Consider the following 23,306-nt stretch of genomic DNA (forward strand, 5'->3'; position numbering starts at 1 on the left):
ATTGAGGCAAGTGAGGCCTGCAGTTCTTTAGGCGTTGTCCTGGGGTCTTTTGTGACCTCTCGGATGAGTCGTCTCTGCGCTCTTGAGGTAATTTTGGTCGGCTAGCCACTCCTGGGAAGGTTCACCACTGTTCCATGTTTTTGCCATTTGTGGATAATGGCTCTCACTGTGGTTAGCTGGAGTCCCAAAGCTTTAGAAATGGCTTTATAATCTTTACCAGACTGATAGATCTCAATTACTTCTGTTCTCATTTGTTCCTGAATTTCTTTGGATCTTGGCATGATGTCTAGCTTTTGAGGTGCTTTTGGTCTACTTCTCTGTGTCAGGCAGCTCCTATTTAAGTGATTTCTTGATTGAAACAGGTGTGGCAGTAATCAGGCCTGGGGTGGCTACGGAAATTGAACTCAGGTGTGATACACCACAGTTAGGTTATTTTTAACAAGGGGCAATTACTTTTCACACAGGGCCATGTAGGTTTGGATTTTTTCTCCCTAAATAATAAAACCATCATTTAAAAACTGCATTTTGTGTTTACTTGTGTTATATTTGACTAATGGTTAAATGTGTTTGATGATCAGAAACATTTTGTGTGACAAACATGCAAAGAATAAGAAATCAGGAAGGGGGCAAATAGTTTTTCACACCACTGCATGTATGTATATGTATGCATGTATATGTGTGTGTGTGTGTATTATATATATATATATATATATATATATATATATATATATATATATATATATATATATATATATATATAAACAAAGGTTTATTAAAATAAGGAATAAAAAAGTTTTAAAATATGGGTTTCACAAGAGGCAGTATTATACATCAAATAGTCTAATATGTGCTCCTTGTAACAAGTGGAAGAGCTTCTTTCCTACTCAAGTATTTCAGACATACAGTAGATATATGCAGTAAATGCTTGCTTCATGAAGTGAAATGAGGGCCTACTCTATGAATATAATTTCCAGAATTCCAGATGGTTACAATTTTAAGAACTCCAATGGACACATGTTATTTTTAATTAAGAGTAGAGTGGATGAAATAGTCCAGGAATTTTTTTTTTTAAACAGCTTACTGAGCTAGTGACACAGTATGCATACTTTTGTTTGAGGAAGATTTGCTTTCACAAGATCAATGGAACACACGAACATTAGACAACTATGCATATTCTGTGAACTGGCTACTAAGGAAATTACAGTTAAGACTAGAATTTACATGTGATTTCCCAGAGATGTGGAATGTGCTAATGTGTCACAATACCTTAAGTATTGAAACTTAAATTAATGGTGACTTCAGAAGCAATCAGCTGAAAGTTAAACATGAGATTTCAAAGAGCCGAGATTATTCAATATCCATTTCTATTTGATGTGACCTGAAAAGTGCTAAAAAATATATTTAAATTGCCAAAAGTAAGTTAAATATGAGAAATCAAAAGCATTTAAAAATTATAATTGCCTATGCAATATTTGAAAATTAACTAAAATGTAATTAGAATTAACTTATTGTGCTAGGAACACAATCAAACAACAAATTGATTTATAAAGAGGTTATAGTAAGATAAGCATATTAAAAGCCTATCCCCCCTTCAAACTGGATTTTTCAGCTAGTACCAATAATAAATCAGAAAATGGAGAAAAGACATACTACTTTGTTTTTAAAATTCCCTTTTGCTTTGAAAGCCCATAAATTGGTAACAATCAATGAAAGCAATAGACTGTAGGAAATAAAGGAATGAACTTTTAAAATGTTTAATTCTTCCTGATTTTAATAAACCTTTAATTCTACATACCTTAATAAAGAACTACAAGAATTCAAATTCTTAAAATACAGTGCTGCAAGAAAGTTTTTGTTTTAAATCCATGTAAACTGATCCTCATTTCAGTCCAATGAGGTGCCTAGCTCTACATAAACATCAGGAACTTGGTCTAGTTCCATATCAATTATACAGCGGTGTAAGAAATGTATCATTATACTGTACAATCAATCTACCCTGCAGAGGTGCTCAAACTAAATGCTCAACTTATGTTTGTGAGTGATTAAAATGCAGTTTCAGAATATACAGTTAATTATTCAGTAGTAAAATGGATGTGCTACTAATGGAAAAATTCAAGGTAAGCAAAAATCTAATAAAAATAGGTGGTCCTACCATATTCAGCCAATACAAAGACCAAAAATTGTTTACATTTGTTCAAATGCACTACTGTTTAGCAAACAATCTAGGTCATCTCTTGCCACAAACAGTAAAGTGCGTCAATAAATTTTCTGTGAAAAACAAGGGCATGGAATCGCAGGCATGATATAGCCTCCACTAACAAATTACAATATATTTGTTATTAGAGATCCCTAAAACAATTACACAAGTTCACAACAAAGTGTTTTGACCTAATGAACTAAATTTGGAACATTTTTACAAGGTTGTGTCACTGAAAAAGCTTCAGACTCCCTATCTAGAAATATTCAAAGTATGGCTCAGACTCCATTATTAGCATATGCTAACTTTCAAACCATAAATGTTATAGGAGACATCACTATTCTGTAACATTAGTTCAATTATTCCTTTACAGGTGCATCTCAAAAAATTAGAGTATCATCGAAAACTTAATTTCAGTAATTCAATTCAAAAAGTGAAACTCAAATTATATAGATTCATTACACACCTAGTGACATTTCAAGCATTTATTCCTTTTCATTTTGCCGATTATGGCCTACAAGTAATGAAAACTCAAAATTCAGCATCTCAGAAAATTAGATTACACAAGATACTATTATATAAAGTTACAGAAAAGTTGGCCTACTGAAAAGTATGTCCATGTATACACTCAATACTTGGTCGGGACACATTTTGCATTAATTACTGCATTAATCCGGCAGAGGCATGGAGGCAAAACAGCCTGTGGAGCTGCTGAGGTGTTATGGAAGCTTAGGATGCTTTGATCGCGGCCTTCAGCTCGTCTGGATTGTTGGGTCTGGTGTCTCATTCTTCATCTTGACAAAACTCCATAGATTCTCTATGGGGCTTAGGTCAGGCAAGTCTGCTGGCCAATCAAGCACAGTGATACACCATGGTCATTAAAGCAGGTATTGGTACTTTTGGCAGTATGGGCAGGTGCCAAGTCTTGCTGGAAAATGAAAACAGCATCTCCATAAAGCTTGGCAGCAAAAGGAAGCATTAAGTCAGGGGTGTGGAAATCCAATTTTTTCTACTTATCCACGGACAAGTAAACTTAGAAAATCCACTTGTCCGCCAGTTTAATTCACTTGCCCATAAACAAATAACAAAAGTGAAAAATAGTTTATTTTTTCTGATCTCTTTTATTGATACAAAACTGCCTTCCATTTTAAAACTGAAAAAAGTTCTTTCAGGAAGTAGTATTTTGCCACCCTGCTCTAGAACATTATATGCAACAAGATTCCCTTATCATTTTAACTCACTAATAAACAATACCTTAATTAAAGCTAAACTAGTTCTGTTTCACATATTACAGTTACATAACAGAGCACTGTCCTGATTCATTTTCTGCCATGTTCTTCAGCTTGTCTTGCAACATCTTCTCTCCCAAGAATCTTTACCATCTCAGACAGCATGGGCTGAATGCTGTTCATTTCTTCTTGAGCTGAACTGCATGGTTCCTGGACTGATGGTCCTGCAGAAGTGGATCCTGATGACTTTTCAGGTTTTTTAATAAGTGATGTTGCCAGATGACAGCCAGAATTCCACCGCTGGTAGTGGGTTAAACTCTTCTAAAGGTTTGCCATCAACAACAATGTGCATCTGGTTTCGAAGGTTTTCCTGAGTCAGGCGGGTTCTTAGAGAACTTTTTACTAAATTCATATTAGAGAATAATCTCTCATACGAAGCTGTGGAAGGAGAAACTGTAAGAAACAAAGAGACCAGCACACTAACATTCTTCAGAGACTCTTCCTTCCTCTGCAGAACTGAGGTATAGACAGCAAGTGGATGATACTGCCGTTGCATTGATATCTGCACTTTAAGTGCTCGCGATTCAGATGGTGCATGTTTAACTTGCTCATCAGTCAACAAATCACTATACTGCTGACACAAGTTCTTGATTTCATAGTTTCCATAAATGCTCAGTTCAGACAGTGTGTGTGGCCAGATTCTGAAATCAAACACCCTCATATCTGACACAGGAGGCTTATCAAGGTCAGAGAATCTGGTAAGTATATACTGAACCATGCTTTCCAGAAGATCATGAACATCTCTGTCTTCACAAAAATCTCTGAAACCACCAGACAGCATTAAGTATCCATCAAATGTACTAGACTCCTTGTCAAACAGGTTATAAAACTTTGCAAGGTTTTCTCCTGGCTCCTTTGTCATGGCATGCAATCTGGTGTACAAGGTGTCAATAGCCTCCTTAACTTCAAATATCAGCAAATCTTTGCTCTGGAAAAGAGTTGAGGTGGCTGTAATAGCAGAAAGTACATCCATCATCAGATATAGATACTTAATAAATTTTACTTGCTTGAGGTCATGTAGGATGGCTTTAGCCTGCCCCAGTTCATCTGCCTTGTTTGATGTGGAAAGTATCTGTCCCACGTAGGTAACAGTTACATGTAAATCCTGGCTAACAGCTTTCAGTGCTCTGGACTTTGATGAAACCCATCTGATGGCTTTAATTTCTGAATGCATAAGCAAGGTTTCATTCAAAATTGACGCAAGATTTTGCAGCTCATTTCGTCTCTTTGGTAAAAAAGAATAAAACTTGCAGATGCGCATAATGGTGTCTTCAAACTTTTTCAGATAGCACACGTCTTTTACAGCATCAAGTACACCTAACTCCAGTTTGTGCGCCACACAGTGTGTAACAAGAACTTTGTTACTTACACAATCACTGAGCTTTCTGGCAACACCATTTTTAGCTCCAAGATGAACTGCAGCACCATCAAGATTAATGCACACAAGCTTTGGGTCATTGTCTCCAATATTTTCAATATCAATGCCACATTTTGACAAACCATTTTTAATGGCAGCAACAACACCATCTGCTCTGGCATTTTCTAAATTCTTAATGCTAGCCATGGCTGTGTAGGGATCAAATGTTTCTGGATGAACGTACCTCAGTAGTATACCTTCTTGGTCTATTACCGATGAGTCACCCATGACTTAAAAGAATCTAACATGTTACATGTGGCTTGAGACATCATTTAACAAAACAGACGATATTGACTTCACAAACTCAACACAGGCGTCCCTGCCTCGATGGTCACTCCCTAAATTTACACCAGTCTTTTCCTGCACAGAACACAGAAATTGAAAGTCAGTAAATGGCCTGTTGTGCTTAGCAACAGCGTAAGCAGTATTGAACAGCCTAGCATAACACTCAACCTCCGAGCGTTTAACTTTAGAAAATGCTTTTTCAATTGAACCAACTTTTTTCTTACTTTTAGACTCATGCTTTGACATACAGGCAATGTGTTTTGCAGACAGCTGATGCGACAGTAGTGTCTTTTCTGTCGAATTTCTTGCCGGAAAATAATGTGGACGTTTTGTCGGCAATAAGTAGCAAATACTGACGGCAAATCTGGCAAAAAACTGAGTCAATGTCGTCTGTATTTACCTACGGAAAACTCTTTGAGCCATTGCGACTGAAAAGACCATTTTCGTTTGTTATCATACTCACGGTCCCTTTCAGCTTTAGTTTTTCTTTTCTTGCCCTTATTGTCATGCTTTTCAGGGCCTGTTGTGCAAGTTTTAATCAAGAAACGATCCATTTCTCATCCGCGATGCTACTTGCTTCAGTTTCAGCAACACGCATATAGCGAGAAAAACGTGCTTACCACAGTGCATTATGAGTTAAGCAGGTAATTCCTAATGACATATTCAAAAATTTGCAAGATGGTCCATTTCCAAAGAAGTAATTATCATCGATGTTGTCGGGGAAAAAATAATCGCATCTAAGTGAAGATTTTATAATACATTTCATAATATTTGAAAACCATTACAATGTTTTCTTCTTTATTTTTAATAAACTGACAGTGCAAAACCAACTTGTTTTATATGAAAAATTCTCTAATCAAAAATGATCTATAGACAGCTCATCAAAATTGATGTTGTCACATAATAAATTTCTTAACTTCTCAATATATCACAACCTATGCGAAATCGCAAATTTCAGGAAAGATTAACTGCCTAACAGGCTTTTTTATGTGGTGAAAACATTGGCATTGTAAGTAAAATGACTGCATTTTTATGTAGAAACAATGAATTTTATCAATAATATATAAAAGTTATCGATTTATGAAAAATCATCAGATTACATCGTAATGTCGGCATGAAAAAAAATGACCACATCTCGAAGCGTGTAAATAGTAGGGTAAAATACTTATGTAAGACTGCTTTTCCTTTGAAAAATCAGCCGTCATTTTTAAAACATGATGAACATGCGACTGTTTCAGCATGAAGTACGCACCCAAATGTTTAAAATTTGAAAGTAGGGGTAAACATGTGCCCTGCACAGCACATAATTATTTTTACTTCAGAAAATTGCAATTGTCCGTGGACAACAGAAACCAGAAAAACACACTTGTCCGACGGTCAATTTACCCGTGTCGGACGAGTCGGGCGTTGGATTTCCGCACCCCTGATTAAGTGCTCTAAAATTTCCTGGTAGACAGCTACATTGACTTTGGACTGATAAAACATGGTGGGCCAACACCAGGATATGACATGGCTCCCCAAATCATAACTGACTGTGGAAACTTCACACTGGACCTCAAGAAACTTGGATTCTGTGCCTCTCCACTCTTCCTCCAGACAAATTTACTTTCTTCTGAAAACAGGACTTTGGCCCACTGAGCAATAGTCCAGTCTATTTTCTCCTTAGCCCAGGTAAGACGCTTCTGACGTTGTCTCTGGTTCAGGAGTGGCTTGACACAAGGAATGCTACAGTTGTAGCCCATGTCCCAGATATGGCTGTGTGTGGTGGCTCTTGAAGCACCGACTCCAGCCGTAGTCCACTCCTTGTGAATCTCCCCCAAATGGGCTGAGCTTCATAATCCTCTCAAAGTTGTGGTTATCCCTGTTGCATATGCACCTTTGCCTGCCACAATTCCCACAATGTTGCGCAGAAAGATAGTGGAGCAATATCAGAAAGGTGTTACCCAACGAAAAATTGCAAAGACTTTGCATCTATCATCATCAACTGTGCATAACATCATCCGAAGATTCAGAGAATCTGGAACAATCTCTGTGCGTAAGGGTCAAGGCCGTAAAACCATACTGGATGCCCGTGATCTCTGGGCCCTTAAACGACACTGCATCACAAACAGGAATGCTACTGTAAAGGAAATCACAGAATGGGCTCGGGAATACTTCCAGAAACCATTGTCAGTGAACACAATCCACCGTGCCATCTGCCGTTGCCAGCTGAAACTCTACAGTGCAAAGAAGAAGCCATTTCTAAGCAAGATCCACAAGCTCAGGCGTTGTCACTGGGCCAGGGATCATTTAAAATGGAGTGTGGTAAAATGGAAGACTGTTCTGTGGTCAGACGAGTCACGATTCGAAGTTCTTTTTGGAAATCTGGGACGCCATGTCATCCGGACCAAAGAGGACAAGGACAACCCAAGTTGTTATCAACGCTCAGTTCAGAAGCCTGCATCTCTATTGGTATGGGGTTGCATGAGTGCGTGTGGCATGGGCAGCTTGCATGTCTGGAAAGGCACCATCAATGCAGAAAAATATATTCAGGTTCTAGAACAACATATGCTCCCATCCAGACGTCATCTCTTTCAGGGAAGACCCTGCATTTTTCAACAAGATAATGCCAGACCACATTCTGCATCAATCACATCATCATGGCTGCGTAGGAGAAGGATCCGGGTACTGAAATGGCCAGTCTGCAGTCCAGATCTTTCACCTATAGAGAACATTTGGCATCATAAAGAGGAAGGTGCGACAAAGGCGGCCCAAGACGATTGAACAGTTAGAGGCCTGTATTAGACAAGAATGGGAGAGCATTCCTATTTCTAAACTTAAGAAACTGGTCTCCTCGGTCCCCAGACGTCTGTTGAGTGTTGTAAGAAGGGGAGATGCCACACAGTGGTGAAAATGGCCTTGTCCCAACTTTTTTGGGATTTCTTGACACCATGAAATTCTGAATCAACATATTTTTCCCTTAAAATGATACATTTTCTCAGTTTAAACTTTTGTTCCGTGATTTATGTTCTATTCTGAATAAAATATTAGAAGTTGGCACCTCCACATCATTGCATTCAGTTTTTATTCACGATTTGTATGTGTCCCAACTTTTTTGGAATCGGGTTTGTACTATAAAAACAGAATGGAAAATGAGATTTCAAGGATTCTTATTTAGATCCTGTGAGAGTCAAGTGGTGGATACAGGACATTTTTATTCTCATGTGGGAAATGATTGTCAGGATTTAGAAACGTTGAGATGACAAGTTGCTAATAACATGCAACATTCACCAAGAAATGTTTTGAGTATGAAGTGAAACCATCACATTGCAAAACTTCTATCTTGCTTATTTATTAAAAATCATACACTAATGGCATCATTTTTATAATGAAATTTCCAAACACGTTATTTAAACTATATTGTGAAAATGGAACAGGCAGCTGCACAAAGGCAATAAAACCCAGAAATGTATAGTACAGTAAAAACTCAAGATTTGGAGGAGATGGTTTTAAAGATGGACAGACAGACACAGACAGACAAGTAGACTCAGATGGAACTATCTGAGCCATGTTTAAAGCTAAAATGGAAAAGAGTTGAACTATCCGAGCCAAAATCTAAAATTCATTCAGAGAAGGCAAGATGTGCTTCCTCATAGCATTAATCAATAAAAAAAATAAATTGTATTCTGTATAGCAATCGTCTTCACAATTTTGTGGAGAGTAAAGGCTTTATAGAGTAAAAAAAAATTATTAACTTATCTGAAATTACTTTGTTTGGATAATGTTTTTATGAAAATATCTCTATGGACAAGAATGGTCAGGAAAACCTGTGAAATTAATCTAAAAAAAAAACGTCCTGTTCACAGCTCAAATGCATACATACTCACTGGAGCCACAATAGAGTTGAATAATGTCCCATAACTAGTTGCACGACTTGCATGTGATGTGTAGGCCAAATTTTACTACATCCCCCGTACAACAAATGTAGCCCACTTTGGTGCGGATGGCAACATTCCTGAGTTTAAACCAAATTAAATTTGCAGTTGATATACACAGCAGCCCACCAGGGTACAGATGTCAACACTCTTCGTTTAAAGTTTAACCGAAGTTATGTTTGAAGTTGGTAAATCAGTGCATTTTTATAAATGTTTTAGCCAGTAAAAAATTGATGGACAGTTGAAAGTGTAGTCCTGCTTACTAAAGTACTGGGACTCAAGGGCTCGATTTGGAGTCAGGTAAGAATTTTTCACCTCCAACTTCGCCAAAACTAGCCCACTCTGACTCCAACTATGCTTCTATTCTGCAATGTGCAATAGGCTCTATTCAGGTTGTCAACCATGAATTTTAATAGCAGAAACAGAGTATTACAGCAGTATATGGGGGGAGGGGGCTTGAAAACAGAATCAAAAAGGTATTTAATTTATTTAAAATTTATTTAATGTGACAAATATCCAAAGATATTTGGTTAAACTTTGCAAAATTCTATTTTGGTCAGAAAAACTAAGGGAGGAAACTACACTCTAAAAAGCTGATGTGACATGGTACACTTTTCATTCAAAAATATGTTAGTTTTCCTACCTGCACACAAGCAGTTTTATATCTTCCAACTTTCAAAAAATGAAAAAAATTCCAGTGAATCAAATTAACTTCAGATATTTAAAGAGAAAACGTGAAAGATGTTGATTCATATTGAGGAAGTTATTCAACCTGTTCTCCAGTACAGTACTATTCCATTGACTTTTTGGCTCACTCTTGGGTGTTGATCCTAGATCAAATTATGACATCCCTAGTGATAATTTAACATTTTCTAACAACTTTTTGCTCCGTATTATTAAGTTTGTATTTCAGATATAAAGGGACAAAGACTGATTTTCGTTTTTGTTTTTTTTTTTACATCTATCAAACTGTTCTCAACATTTATCACCTATAAATATCTGTAGATGCTAAAGATAAAAAGCACACCTAACCCCCCAAAATTTCACTGAAAGTACATGCATGCTTACCTTCCTCCAGCAGCGTCGTCTTGTAGTTGGGCCCCGGCAGTGTTCCTCTGTGAACGTCGCAGTGACCCCCCTGGATTGTTATTAGGCCGGTTGGACATTGGCACCTCTCTCCTGAAGGGACATACCCTTTCTAGACACTACCATTCACTAAGAAAAAAAACAAACAAGTTATTGGTTTTGAAATATTTTCTCAAACTTTTTTTTAATACAACAAATCATGACTATAGTACACGAGTAATACTTGAAAAGAACTGTAATTTTAGTACCTAACCTCACATATACTGAGATGACAGCTAAATCCTTACTGACACCTGGTCCTGGCACTGTGAATATCGAATAAATAAGCAAGAAAGTTTGCCCAGATATTTGTCACAACACAGTCACCAACTGAGAGGATAAGTAAATATTAAAAAGCTGCATTTTTGGTGATTAATAAAAAAAATTTACATGTGTGAACATACAGTGGAACCTCGGTTCACGACCAAAATGTTCGCAAAACTTTTTCCTCGTTTCACAACCACACACTCTGTATATGAACAAGTCAGTTTCCCTTTCGGTTTGTGCGCGCCGATGATTTCCGCACGTGTTGCATTGTTCTCGGTCAGACTGCTGCCGCCTGCTGCGAGAGAGAGAGAGAAAGAGGGGGAGAGGTGCCTGCTGGGGAGGGGGAGATTGCTACATGTGTTTGCCTGCCTGTCTACCTGTGCAGGGGGTTGGAGTTCGGGGATGGTTCGTGTGCACGTACTGCCTGCCTTCTGCTATGGTGTACAACTGAGACAGATACAGAGAGAGAGAGAGAGAGAGAGAGAGAGCGCGCGAGCAAGCCACGTGCCAGCCTGGCTGGTTCATTTAAGCAGAGCCGCTCCCTGTTCATTGTTTTCAGTCAGACGTGCGTGCTTTACCTGCACTCTCTTTGTGCTCTACAGTATTTCGTGTGCTTTTGCAGTTAACTATGGCTTCTAAGCAAGTGAAGAGTGGTGAGAAGAAAGTTTTGAAGAAAATTGAAATCGAAGTAAAGAAAGAAATTATTGAAAAGTTTGAGCGTGGCGTTCGTGTTACTGATCTTGCCGCCGAGTACAAGAACGAATCTATTAAAGCAGCTGATATTGCAAAAGGAGTTACAGCATTAACCAGGCAGAGGCTTCAAGTGCTGGAAGAGGTGGAAAAACTGTTTACCAGTTTACTCATTTACCAATTTGAGAACCCTCATGCTTTCAAGCAGCACAATGTAAACAAAGCCAGACTGCCAGTAATGTGGAGGGCAAACACGAAGGGTTGAGTCACAAGGACTTTGTTTTTGGAATGGCTGCATGAGGCTTTTGCTCCCAACAGCTAAAATCACCATAAACCCAAGAAATCACAAGAGAGAAAACACCTGAAGGAAAACAACCCTCCATTGTGGAGCCAGACTCTTCCTCCTCACTTCATGCAAGGTTAGTTTTCTTGGTGATTTTTCAAAAGTTAATTTTTCGTAGCGTGAATTGTTGCAATGTTACTTTTCTCTTTTTCAAATGTTCCTTTTTTCTGCTGTGCTTAAAACTCATTTTAAAAAAAGTGTTTACAGCGATCGGGCTGTAAGGCTAAAATAGTGTGATCTTGTTACTTTTTTGGTTGCTTGTGGTTGGTTTTTAAATTAAAGTTCGGATTTGTTCAAATGTTCCCCTCTGTTCAGAGAGAAAGAGCGAGTGAGCCAGCGCAGAGATAGAAAGAGAGCGTGCTGCTGACAGAGGTGGGGTTTGCTACAGAGAGAGAGAGAGAGAGAGAGAGAGAGAGAGCGAGCGAGCGAGCTTGCTCTTGTAGCTGAGCAGGGAGCCTGGGTGTTTTGTGTCAGTGTTATTCAATGTTTTTACATTAGTTTACTATTACACTTTGCATTCTATGGTGTAATTACCTATATTTGTGCTTAATCTTTACATATATTTACATATTTACATTTGTATTTACATTCCTATGGGTTTACGACCAGAGTTCTGGAACGAATTATGGTCGTGAACCGAGGTTCCACTGTAATTAAAAAAAAATTAAGGAAAGTTTTAAAAGAGTAAAATCATTACGTAACCTGTTGTAAAGTCATAAATATCCGAACATGTATCATTGATGTCAAGTTGTAATCTCCCTTTCGTCTCGAATACACCCTTCGAAGTAAGAATGTCAGCACAAGGAAAAACTAACACTGATGGAGCTAAGCTGAAAGCGTAACAAATTGAAAATGAGCACGCAGAACGTAAACAGGCAAGGCTTGAAATCAAATGCAAACATATAGCAGAAAACAGGGAAAAAAAGTGAAGAAAACATTTAAGACTTGAAAATAAGCAGAAAAGAAAACAAGAACTGAGAGAAAATGAAAATAATAATAAAAGATTAGACTTAAAGAACAGAGGGAAAGAAAAAACAATTGTGATTATGAGAAAACATTCAAGGAAAACATGAGAATTGTGATAAAAAGAGGAAATATGAAAACCAGGACAAAGAAACCATGGAAGAAAGAGGCACATGCCTTGAAAAACAAATACAGTTCGATTTGCATTCTAAGAAATTAATACAAATGAAAAATGTTGCATCCCACTACCAACCATATGTGGAATAAAAAACATTTCAAGTTGATCAAAATAAAAACAATGGATAATCAATGCCCACACTGCAAGCCTAAGAAATGGACTGAAGAAGCAATAGGAATGTGTTGCAAAGTTGGAAAAGTGAAACTACCACCTCTTAGACCTATTCCAGAAGAACTGGAATCTCTCATCGATGAGAATAACCCTAAATGGAAACACTTCATTGAAAACATACTGCTATAAAATTCATGTTTCCGAATGACTTCAGTCGATGCCATGAAAGTTAATCAATGAGCACAGATTCATGCCGGTATTTTTGTTTGAGGAAAAATGTATCATAAAATTGGAAAGTTAATTCCATCTTCTGAAGAGAAAAAATTTCTACAGATATATTTCACAGAAAAAGAAGATTAAATTAAGAGCCGCTGTAGTTTTTTTTTTTTAACCAAGAGTGGACAAAGAAATTGCCATCCTTTAAAAAAAAAAAGTTGCACAAAAACAATCTATACGTCCAAATGTTCGATACAGCTATGAAAAAAATTAATGCAATGGCAGAGAACGACTCAAATGCTCTTGAAAATTATCAAGTTGTGATTCAATTAATAAACTGATTGCCAAATAATAAATGGAACCTGTTACAATTTTTTTTTCCTACCCAAGCTTGGCACCCCCTGCTAATATACAAATAAAGAAGAAATCCTATATCAAGAATAAAATATATTTGATCAAAGGAATGATTTGCAGCTTTAATATTCATGTTCTTGTTTTATGAAAACTACAAAGTCATCAGTTTTGTCCAACAGCAGGAAACCAAATGTCTGACAAGTCTTCAACTTTGTCTAAGTGTAAGGGATAATCATGAATAGTTTTAAATGTACCCTATTTACAATAGATACAGGCAGATTACAGGGAAATAGGAATATAACTGTATAGATTTTCATGTGATTATCCTGCATCCTCCTTTCCTGGTCTAGTGCCCTCTATAGCTTTCCAGTTTCTGCCAATACTATTTACAGAAAATGTATTTAAAATGGGGGAGAAAGGAGAGAATGTGATATATATATAGTTTATCCAAGGGTGAAAGCCAATTTGATACAGGTAAGTAAAACCTGTGTTTCTCTCCTGCTTGGAATGCATAACATATCAAAGTACTACAGTCCCTGACAAAAGTCTTGTCACTTCTCTATTTTGTAGAAACTCCTGCTATTAACCTGACTTTTAATTAATCAACTGGTGTTAGAAATAGCTCATATGAAAAGCTAAAGCCCTCCCAAATGATGTTTAATGCACTGAAATAAATTAGTTTCACTGAAAAAAGATTTATCATTTAATCAAGACAGAAAGGGCAAGACAAAAGTTTTGTCGCCTATACAGAAAATGAACAACTTTACTGCAAATACAAAAATATGTCAGCAAATTAAGTAGTGGTGCTGTGAGATCCAAATTTAATATCTTGTATGACTTCCATGAGCTTGACATCCATGCAGTTTGGCAAGGATTCATACAATTTATTGATGAAGTCATCAGGAATAGCAAAGAAAACAGTCTTGCATGCCTCCCAGAGTTCATCAATATTCTTTGGTTTCATCTTCCATGCTTCCTCTTTCATCTTACCCCACCCACATATGCTCAATGATGTTCATGTTTGGTGACTGGGCTGGCCAATCCTGGAGCATCTTGATCATCTTCGCTTTAAGGAACTTTGATGTGGAGATGGAAGTATGCGATGGACCACCATCCTACTGCAGAATTTGCCCTTTTTTATGGTTGGGAATATAAGAGGTAGCTAAGATTTCTTGGTATTTTAGACTATTGATGTTGCCTTCCACCCTGCTGATCCCTCGCATACCCCCATGCTGGATGTAAACCCAGACCATGATTTTGCCTCCACCAAACTTCACTGTTTTCTGGGTAAATCTCGGCTCCATGCGGGTTCCAGTAGGTCTCCTGCAATATTTGCGGTGACTGTGGTGTAATTCAACAGAAGATTCATCTGAAAAACCCACCTTCTGCCACTTTTCCATCGTCCATCCTTTTAGCAGGCTGTGGGCCTTGGCAAATGCCACATGGTTTTTCAATTGTCTTTTGTTTAGTGCTGGCTTACGGGCACTGATTCGACCATGGAAGCCATTTCGAGACAGAATCAGGTGGACACAGGGACTTAAGGTGATCGGGTCTTGTGGAGCTCTGCTGCAGTGGAAAATGGGCTGGCCTTGGATTTTCGAGCCAATGAACGGTCCTCTCGAGCAGTTGTCTTGCGGGGTCTTCCTGACCTGGGCTTGTCAAAAACGTCTCCAGTCTCTTCAAATCTTTTTTTTAATCCTCTGAACTTGACGCTGAGACACATTTAAGTTGTTTGCCACATCAGCAGTGGATTTGGTCTTCAGCCTCTTGATAATCAACACTTTAGTCTCAGGGTGAATCTTAGGCATGTTTGCAGAGGTCTAGTTGCAGTTGATGTGAAGGTCTAGTGTACTGGGGTTCTTTTTATGCACACCTGAGACCTAATTGATCCATTATTAGTCACAGGTGAAGCTCATATGACAAGGCGACAACACTTATGTCTTGCCAAAAATTGACTCAATGGACTTTACCAAGCTGTGAATATTAGAATACTTTTGTCAGTTTAGTTTTGCACTAAAACATTATTACAAAAGCTGATGGGATTGAAATGATTCATTTCTTGTAACAAAATCTTGATTAGAAATATATTTTAGCGGCACTTTAGGTCAATTTGTACACAAGCAACAAGACTTTTGTCAGGGACTGCTTAGATGTAGACAGTAATGCCACAAAGAATTAATTACTATTTTTAATGTTTTTAAAGATGACCTACTCATTTCATTCTATAGGTCAGTTATTGGGAAATCAGCAAAGTCAATCCATGCTATTAACATTTTCTCTGACTGATTGTGCTCTTATTTCTCCCTGCATAGATTTTCCCTCAAGATCATAACTTATTTTCACGTATTTACTCTCTGTAATAGTATTGGATCACAACTAGGGCTGCAACAACTAATCATCATAACTGATTATTAAAAACATTGGCAATGATCACTTTCATCAATTAGTTGATTACATCATTAGGTCAAGTACTTTGTGCCACAAAATTACATCACTAATTCATTTAGTTGTGAAGGCATTTGAAAAAAGGCAGATGGAAAACAAGTGCCAGAAAAGATAGTGCAACCTAACAGTTTAGGAGCATTTTAATCCAAACACAGAAAAAAAAAAAAAAAAGTTGAGTGGCAAATTTTGTAGGTCTCACCTCTTATGGCACGAGAGCACAATGGAGATGTACAAACATCTGAATCGGAAACATACCGTCACAAGCTCTGTGGAGACTCACCATTATTCCATTAAGTTGAATGTTACTTCAGATATATTAACGCAATATTTGCTAGGCCATAAGATATGACTTTCAGTTTAAAGCAGGGCTGTGGAGTCGGTAGATAAATGCTCCGACTCCCCGACTCCGACTCCTCTGTATGTATATACTATGCTAATGTATTTTCTACATCCATTGAAGGAAAGGAAGGCCACATACATGTCATTTCACCACAGAACTACTGGCTAGGAAGCCAACACTCTACTATAATGCCAGATTAAAGACAAACACAATTGATTGGCGGCGCGAGTTGCGGGTGTCCACATGGACGGGCAGATCCAGCTTGCTGAAAATCTCGACCACCGCCCCCATCCAAAGTAATGTGATGCCTCTGTCTGCTGCAGTGGCTGTCTCCTCTGTCAGCCAGCCGGAAGGTTAGTGCATTGTGTTACTCACCGGCTAGCTGATCAGCAGAACGAGCCTCTGCTGGAGACAGGTAGGGAGATCTGTGTTCTCGGCTCCTTCGGCTCCCTTCACTAGCGCATAGCGAAGGGGAGCTGACGGAGCTGAAAACACACCAGATGATTTTTCAGGCGTTTGATGTGTGATGACTCGTTGAACGGCCGAAAAATCGGCAGTGCATCTGTAAATGTATTGGGGGGCTTTAGGCTAGGTTCACAGTTCCCTGTAACAGTGGAACATGACACAATGGAAAGCGTTGCCACACCTTACCTGTGCATTACATCCCATATAGTGACGCATACAGTCAATGAAAAGCATGCTTCATGGTTACTTGACATGTTCGTTTTGTGGTAACATTATGCACTGCATGCATTGGGCTTTATTCTTACAGCAGAGAAGTAGTTCGTTATGACTGTTTGTGAATTGGGACATTTCAACTTACTTTTTTAATTCCCATTTAAATTTAGTAGGAGTCGGTTAACTTTTTGCTGACTCCGACTCCACAGCCCTGGTTTAAAGTGACGAATAATTCCAGCCCTCTCAACACTAGCATATGCAACAGGAAGGAAATCAAAAACTTAGTGAGAGTTCAGCTGCAAATCTCACAGCATATCTACCACGAATGAAAGGTGGATCACTCATTCCATGTCAAAATATTGGAGTGGGGAGGACAAGCCAAAGTTCCAGACTAGCTTGCTATAGGACTTCAAGTGGCTTTTATACAATCTGGAGGAAGACGTGATAACATGCAAGTACTGCTGCAGCAACCCTAGTTTAGCTGGCAAAACATATTGTGGCAGAATCACACAGTTTAGATCTGAAAAGCTAACACCACACTCCCAACAGCAAATAACTCAACAGTAGGCTGGAGAGAAATGTGCCAAAGAATCGGTGGTGGTGAAAGGTCTCCAGACACTACAAAGGCGAATGATGATACAAAAAGATATGAACTTTCAGTTAAAATAAACTTGCCATATTACATAGCAAGGAAAGAACTAAGTTTTACACAAATAAAACCACTTCTTTGCTGCAGAAGGAAAACAGTCCAGACATTTCCCCCAACATATCACTACCATGTTCGCTGTGCTGAATTTTTAAGCAATACCGCAGACAAAAAAACTAATAAATTAACAGAGTCTTCTGTCGTGAAATATTGTGGTGGTCAGATATTTACATGATACTTTGTCAATAAAATGTCTCTTTCAGAGAAGCTAAAAAAAAAAATTACATCTTTTATTTTGAAGTTCTGGTTTAATACAATTCTGAAAACAAAAGACAAATAATTTAGTTAGTTTAGTTTAGTCATTTTAGTTAAATGATTGAAAACTACTGTGTTTAACACAAGAATTACCAGAGCCTACGAAAAAACTCGTAATTCCGTCCCACCTTAAATCGCTTCTTAAATCCCTTCACACCTCTCCGCCAGCGTCCTTTGTCTTCTAAATGTGCTGATAAAGAAAAGCTAGGAGCAGCCGGCTATTCAATCCCCCCACCAATTTAGAACGTGCACGAACTTCACTTAGCTCATGCCTTGATTGAGTATCTGGGAGTGAAGTGGAGTTTTAGAGTGGAAATAAGATCGTTGTTTGGAACACACGCATTTCATGTCTGTTCCGTTTCTACGGAGTAATCTGTGTCAACACATTGTTAAAACAGAAACGTTTTTTATATTCTAGTAGTAGATGACAAAATGTAGGCATAAACTATATAATGTATGAAGCCTGAAGTCCAAATAGCAAAGAAACATTTTCACAAGAATAACACAACAATTGCGCTTTTATTCAAAAATATAACTGCAGAAACAAAAAGCCGCCTTAACATGTGACATTGACAGCTGTTTATTATAACTGCCTCCGTGGTTCAATAGAATCAGTTCCCGTCTGGGAATCAAAAGGTCACGAGTTCGATCCTGCGCCACTCCGTTTTGAGAAGTAAACTGCTCTTAGTCTTACTATGTTAGAATAAAAACATACATTTGATTTCAGTCTGTAACAGCCGGTGCAATTTATGATCCTTGTAAAGGTTAGCTTTTTTTTTAATTCACTTTTCATTCTCTCAGTCGCGTTCAGAATCAATCCATATAACCCCATCTGACACGGCTCTGTTACAATCCTGAAATGCTGGTACTATACCATTTAACAATCTGGGTTTTTCAGTACTGGTATATCACATGACTGTATTTTCTGAAGAGGGCTGTTTTGTTTACTAGTAAGCGGTCAACAGTCATGGTACAAATGGTAACTGCTAGCATCAGACAATGCACTTAGCCCACAAAAGAATTCATACTGAGATTCCAGCACACGTTTAGTGTTACTTATTAGACATTCATAAATCAGAATACCGCAAAATGAATTCAAATCAGTGCACAGATAAAACATATTTAGTTCAAGTTTTTGTATTTTTTCTTAATTAAAATAAAATTGACATTTTAAAACACATGCACTGTAGTAAAGCAAGACATATTAACTTAGGCAGCAGCTACTAGGCATTGCCTCACATCACTTCCCTACCTGCATCTGCAAGAATGAAAAGCAGAGAAATCCAACTCATTTGGCAAAAAAAGGTCTTTGAAAGGCTGATAACATCAATAAACCAAGGTTTTCTGAGGATGTGAGAGCCATACCAACAAAGGATAGTTGCTGCAGGGGGCAGATAAAGGACAAGCATCAAACGGATCTATAACAAACATGTTGCCTGGCTAACAGAAGCAGTGACATCAATAGCGATTCCCCCATCTGTGACTTGGCACACAACTGTCACATGCCTTTAGGAATGGGAAATTCCACAAATATTCAGGTGAAGATCAAAATGCCTGATACCTACAACTAAAAAAATAAACTCAGAATAAGCATGTGGACCTATAAGTAATCCATTGCCAGGCAAATAGAGGCTATACTTTAGCAGAGAATGGTTTTTGCATGTCACTCAATAGATTCCGTACTTTTCCACGAAAACTGACACAGCAAACTGATTTATAACCCAAAATAAAAGCCTGTAATAAAGTATGTCCATGACAACATGTTCAGTCAGGCAACTTTAACATACACAACATACAAATGCAAACAAGAAAGAAAGCAGAAAAGTGCATGCTTTGTCAGCTTGCTCATCAAGGGACTTCAAAAATGTGGACTTACTGCTGAGTCACGACAGTGATATGCATTTGTTAACTAGATGATGCATTTGTGACATTCAATCTATGTACTTTACACATTTGCAGATCACAGCTTAGAAAATTTAACACGAAAGTATATTAAACAGTTTGTTAATAACCTTAGGAGCACCAAGAGATTAAGTACAAAAAGCCTACTTACTCCTCACCAAAGCCACAATACTCCCAATTAGGGATGTACCACCATAACACTACGAATAAGAGTGCAAGAAACAGAACTTAAATCTTTGATTTTTAATGAAACAATTAACTGTAAAACATGATAACACCCAATTATATGTACAGAAGAGCTAATAATTATGTTTCACCAAATCCAAATGAAATGTGGTTAAACCAATCCCTTAATATACCATATTCCTTCATTAAATGCTTTTAAAAGCACAAAAGGAGATGCTCTTTTTGCAAGACAGCAAACTGGTCCTTTGTAGGTGACCACAAAGCACAATGGACTTTTTGGTCTTAAATAAGTTTATCTTTTTCTCTGTTACAGACTTGATGGATTGAAATGCCTCAATCAAAGAGTAGTTTGTCAGTAACTCAAATGACATGAACAGCATTATTACTTGAGTCACCAACTTCAAGCTCTGGAAAAGGTATAGAAAGATTGCACCATCAATGCTAACAGATACTACCAAAGTACTTTGTATTATTCTTTTGAACTTCCGAAAAAGAAGCAAGAATCATCCTTGTTCTCCTGACAAAATAACGAAGTGTCGGAATTATGTGCCACCATCAGGAAGATTCCTAAATAAGGGTGTCACTAAAAACAACTAATTGCCATGACTCGTCTCTTCTTAAGTGTTGAAATTTTCAAGGTCGCCTTCACAGAACTTTTAAAATTACCTTCATGTATTGTTTGTCTGCCAACCCAAAGAATCTGCCCTATTTTCAACTTTAGCTGTTCCATTGTGGCTGCACTGAGGGGGGCATCACTTTCTTACACCTCAATGGCAATAGGTTGAAGATTCTTTGTGCTGCTCCATCAACCCTTTGAAATTCCAGTCCCACAAAACCACAAAATGCATCATGACCAACCTGGAAAGTTGATCCAAGGTATGGAATGAGATAAAATTTGTTTGTGTCTGCCTAAACAAAATTAGCAACATAGCATGCAAGAATTCCACTCAAAACACCATCTTTATCCAGCCTGTAAAAACTGCAGAATCCACTGGTATAACTTTTCCACCTGTCTTCAGCCTGATCTACTTTATTTTACCAGTAAAGTGATGCATCTTTGAGGCTATAAAAACATTTTCCGAGTTCCCTCTAAGCCTTAGTATGTGGACAATATAAATATCGCGAAACAGTCATACCCTGTAGAAAAGCATATCTGATATCCATGGAATAAACTTTCCATTGCCTTTTTGACAAATGACAGGAAGATTCTAATTAACATGTTGAAGAATCACAATTGAGCCATTTTGTCTCATCCCTCAAACTGTCTTGCATGCTTTGAGTTCTATTCCTGCTAAAGAAGTCTTTTTTTAAAGTGCATATCTATCTTCTGGAAACACGCTTCTGACCAGTGTTTTCAACCTGTTTAAAGACACCATTACTTTTCCAGTTTTTTCTTCCTACTTGCTGACTCAATATATCCTTGCTTTGAAACACATTATCCATGCACAAGCCCCATAACTGTACCTGATTAGTTCAACAGAGATAACCCACACTTCAGAATTCAAACAAAACTCTTTAGTTTTAGCAGTACTTCCAGGATCCATAAACTCTAAATTATAGAATTTTGTGTTTTTGTCTGGTGCTCTGCAAGGCCATCCTAAGACTTTAGCTGTATGCCACTGTCTCTACCCATGTGTCCCACAGATCCCCACTTATGCAGACTAACACGAAGACTGTCTTTTATTCACGAGTCTGCTCAATTTCACCGTCAGCATCTTTTGTAAGTACTCTAGAGTTTAAAATCTCTTCCATTTGCCCTTTCTCATCTTCAGTATCTTCATTATCTGATAGTGTTTGATAAATCTCTCATTGATAGCAATCTGTACATAGTTACCTTTAATGATGACTTTATGAAATCTGGAATTGTGTACCATATGGGAAAACCTATATATATGATAGATATCATAGCTCATCCAGGGCCATTCTATTCAGTACACAGTCAGTACTTTTGTAGTATACTCTGTCTCCTGCCTCAGATTTATCATTTACAGCACTAATCTGTGTCTGGAGTGCTGTCTGTACGCTGCATGACTGCTTAGCTTCAGAAAATGCTCTTCTTGAAGCATGCACTGCTGAAATATGTAGTCACAATGATACAGTTCTTGTGGTGCCATCTAGGGCAGGTGGTCCATTCATGAGAACAGATGAAAGATTTGAGTTTTGGCCAAACACTAGCCTGTACCCACTGATATTGTGCATTGTATTTGCCATTAACACCCAAACCAATGCTGTTCTCCAGTCACATCCAATATTATTTCTTACTTTCAGGATAATTTTCAATGACTGCCTGATTATGTCTGTATGCAGCTGTGGTCAATACTAAAATTCTATGCCATATCCCCGATTTCCTCATTATTAAATTCACCACCATTATTACAGAATAGATTTTGAGGCACTCCATGCACACTTACCCAAAAATGAATGGTTTCACAATGTCTGAAGGACTCATCTATCATACTTCCTGCACTGGAAATAAGTGAATGTATCAATGAAATAAAGATACCATACTCCAGGTTCATGATAATACACGCTTACGTCAATAACCACAGTTTCACTGCATTCAGAGACTAGCAGCATTACCAAAGGCTAGTCTGGAATTGGGATTGTCATATTTCAGGCATGTCTAACAGTTCAACGACCTGCTTAAAAAGATAAGTTTGGTATTGTTCAAGCCAAAGATATTTCTTCACAAACCTGGAATAGTCAAGTGGATTTATTGTTATACCATCCATACACAGTATTGTAGTATACTATAGTACAATAAATACATAAAGACAGGACAAGTGCAAGGCAGGTAAGGAACTATAATATCTAAATAATTAAAAGTAAATATGTAAGTTAACAGAGTGATAACTAAAGTAGATAGTAATAAATAACAGTAAAACGAATAATAAAAACAGTAATGACAAGTGTAATAAATGGACGACTAGAGGCAGCACAAACTTCAGAGAACAGACAACCAAGGGGTAGAAGCTGTTTTACTATTTGGCAGAACTGGACTGAATTATACAGTACCTTCTGCCAGATGTAAATATGACAAAGCCCATGAGAGGGGAAAGAGTGGCCCATCACAATGCTGTAAGCTTTATTGATACTGCAATTTACGGCAATGTCTTCAATGGAGGGCAGAGTGGACCCATTTTTTTTCCTGCGGTATGTACTTTCTGTTGTAGGACCTTAGAGTCAGAGACACAGCAGTTCTCAAACCAGACAGTGACACAGCCAGTTAGAACACTCAATGGTGCCCATGTAGAATGTGGTGAAAAAGGCAAGCGCCAGCGTTATCTTCTTCAGCCTCAGAAGGAAGTGGAGATGCTGCTATGCCTTCTTGGCTATGGAGATGGTGTTAATTGGCCAACTAAGATCAGCTGCTAGATGCACACCAAGGAATTTGGTGCTCTTGACCAGTTGCACAACAGAATCCGCAATGTGTAGGGGGTGAGGA

At 37.9% G+C, this 23,306-nt stretch overlaps 1 protein-coding gene across 13 annotated transcripts in view; it reads right to left on the reverse strand.

The window, feature by feature from the left end:
- The window catches only part of trip12 (thyroid hormone receptor interactor 12), a 268,901-nt gene that overhangs the window by 193,913 nt on the left and 51,682 nt on the right, over positions 1-23,306 (reverse strand). For all 13 annotated transcript variants that reach the window (XM_039760102.1, XM_039760094.1, XM_039760085.1 and 10 more), the window contains exon 3: positions 10,171-10,317. In XM_039760102.1, coding sequence (XP_039616036.1) covers positions 10,171-10,268 — 98 coding nt within the window. In that variant the 5' untranslated portion in view covers positions 10,269-10,317. The remainder of the gene's footprint in view (positions 1-10,170; positions 10,318-23,306) is intronic.

This window comes from Polypterus senegalus, chromosome 1 (genome assembly GCF_016835505.1).
Source record: "Polypterus senegalus isolate Bchr_013 chromosome 1, ASM1683550v1, whole genome shotgun sequence".
Classification (NCBI taxonomy): Eukaryota; Metazoa; Chordata; class Cladistia; order Polypteriformes; family Polypteridae; genus Polypterus; species Polypterus senegalus.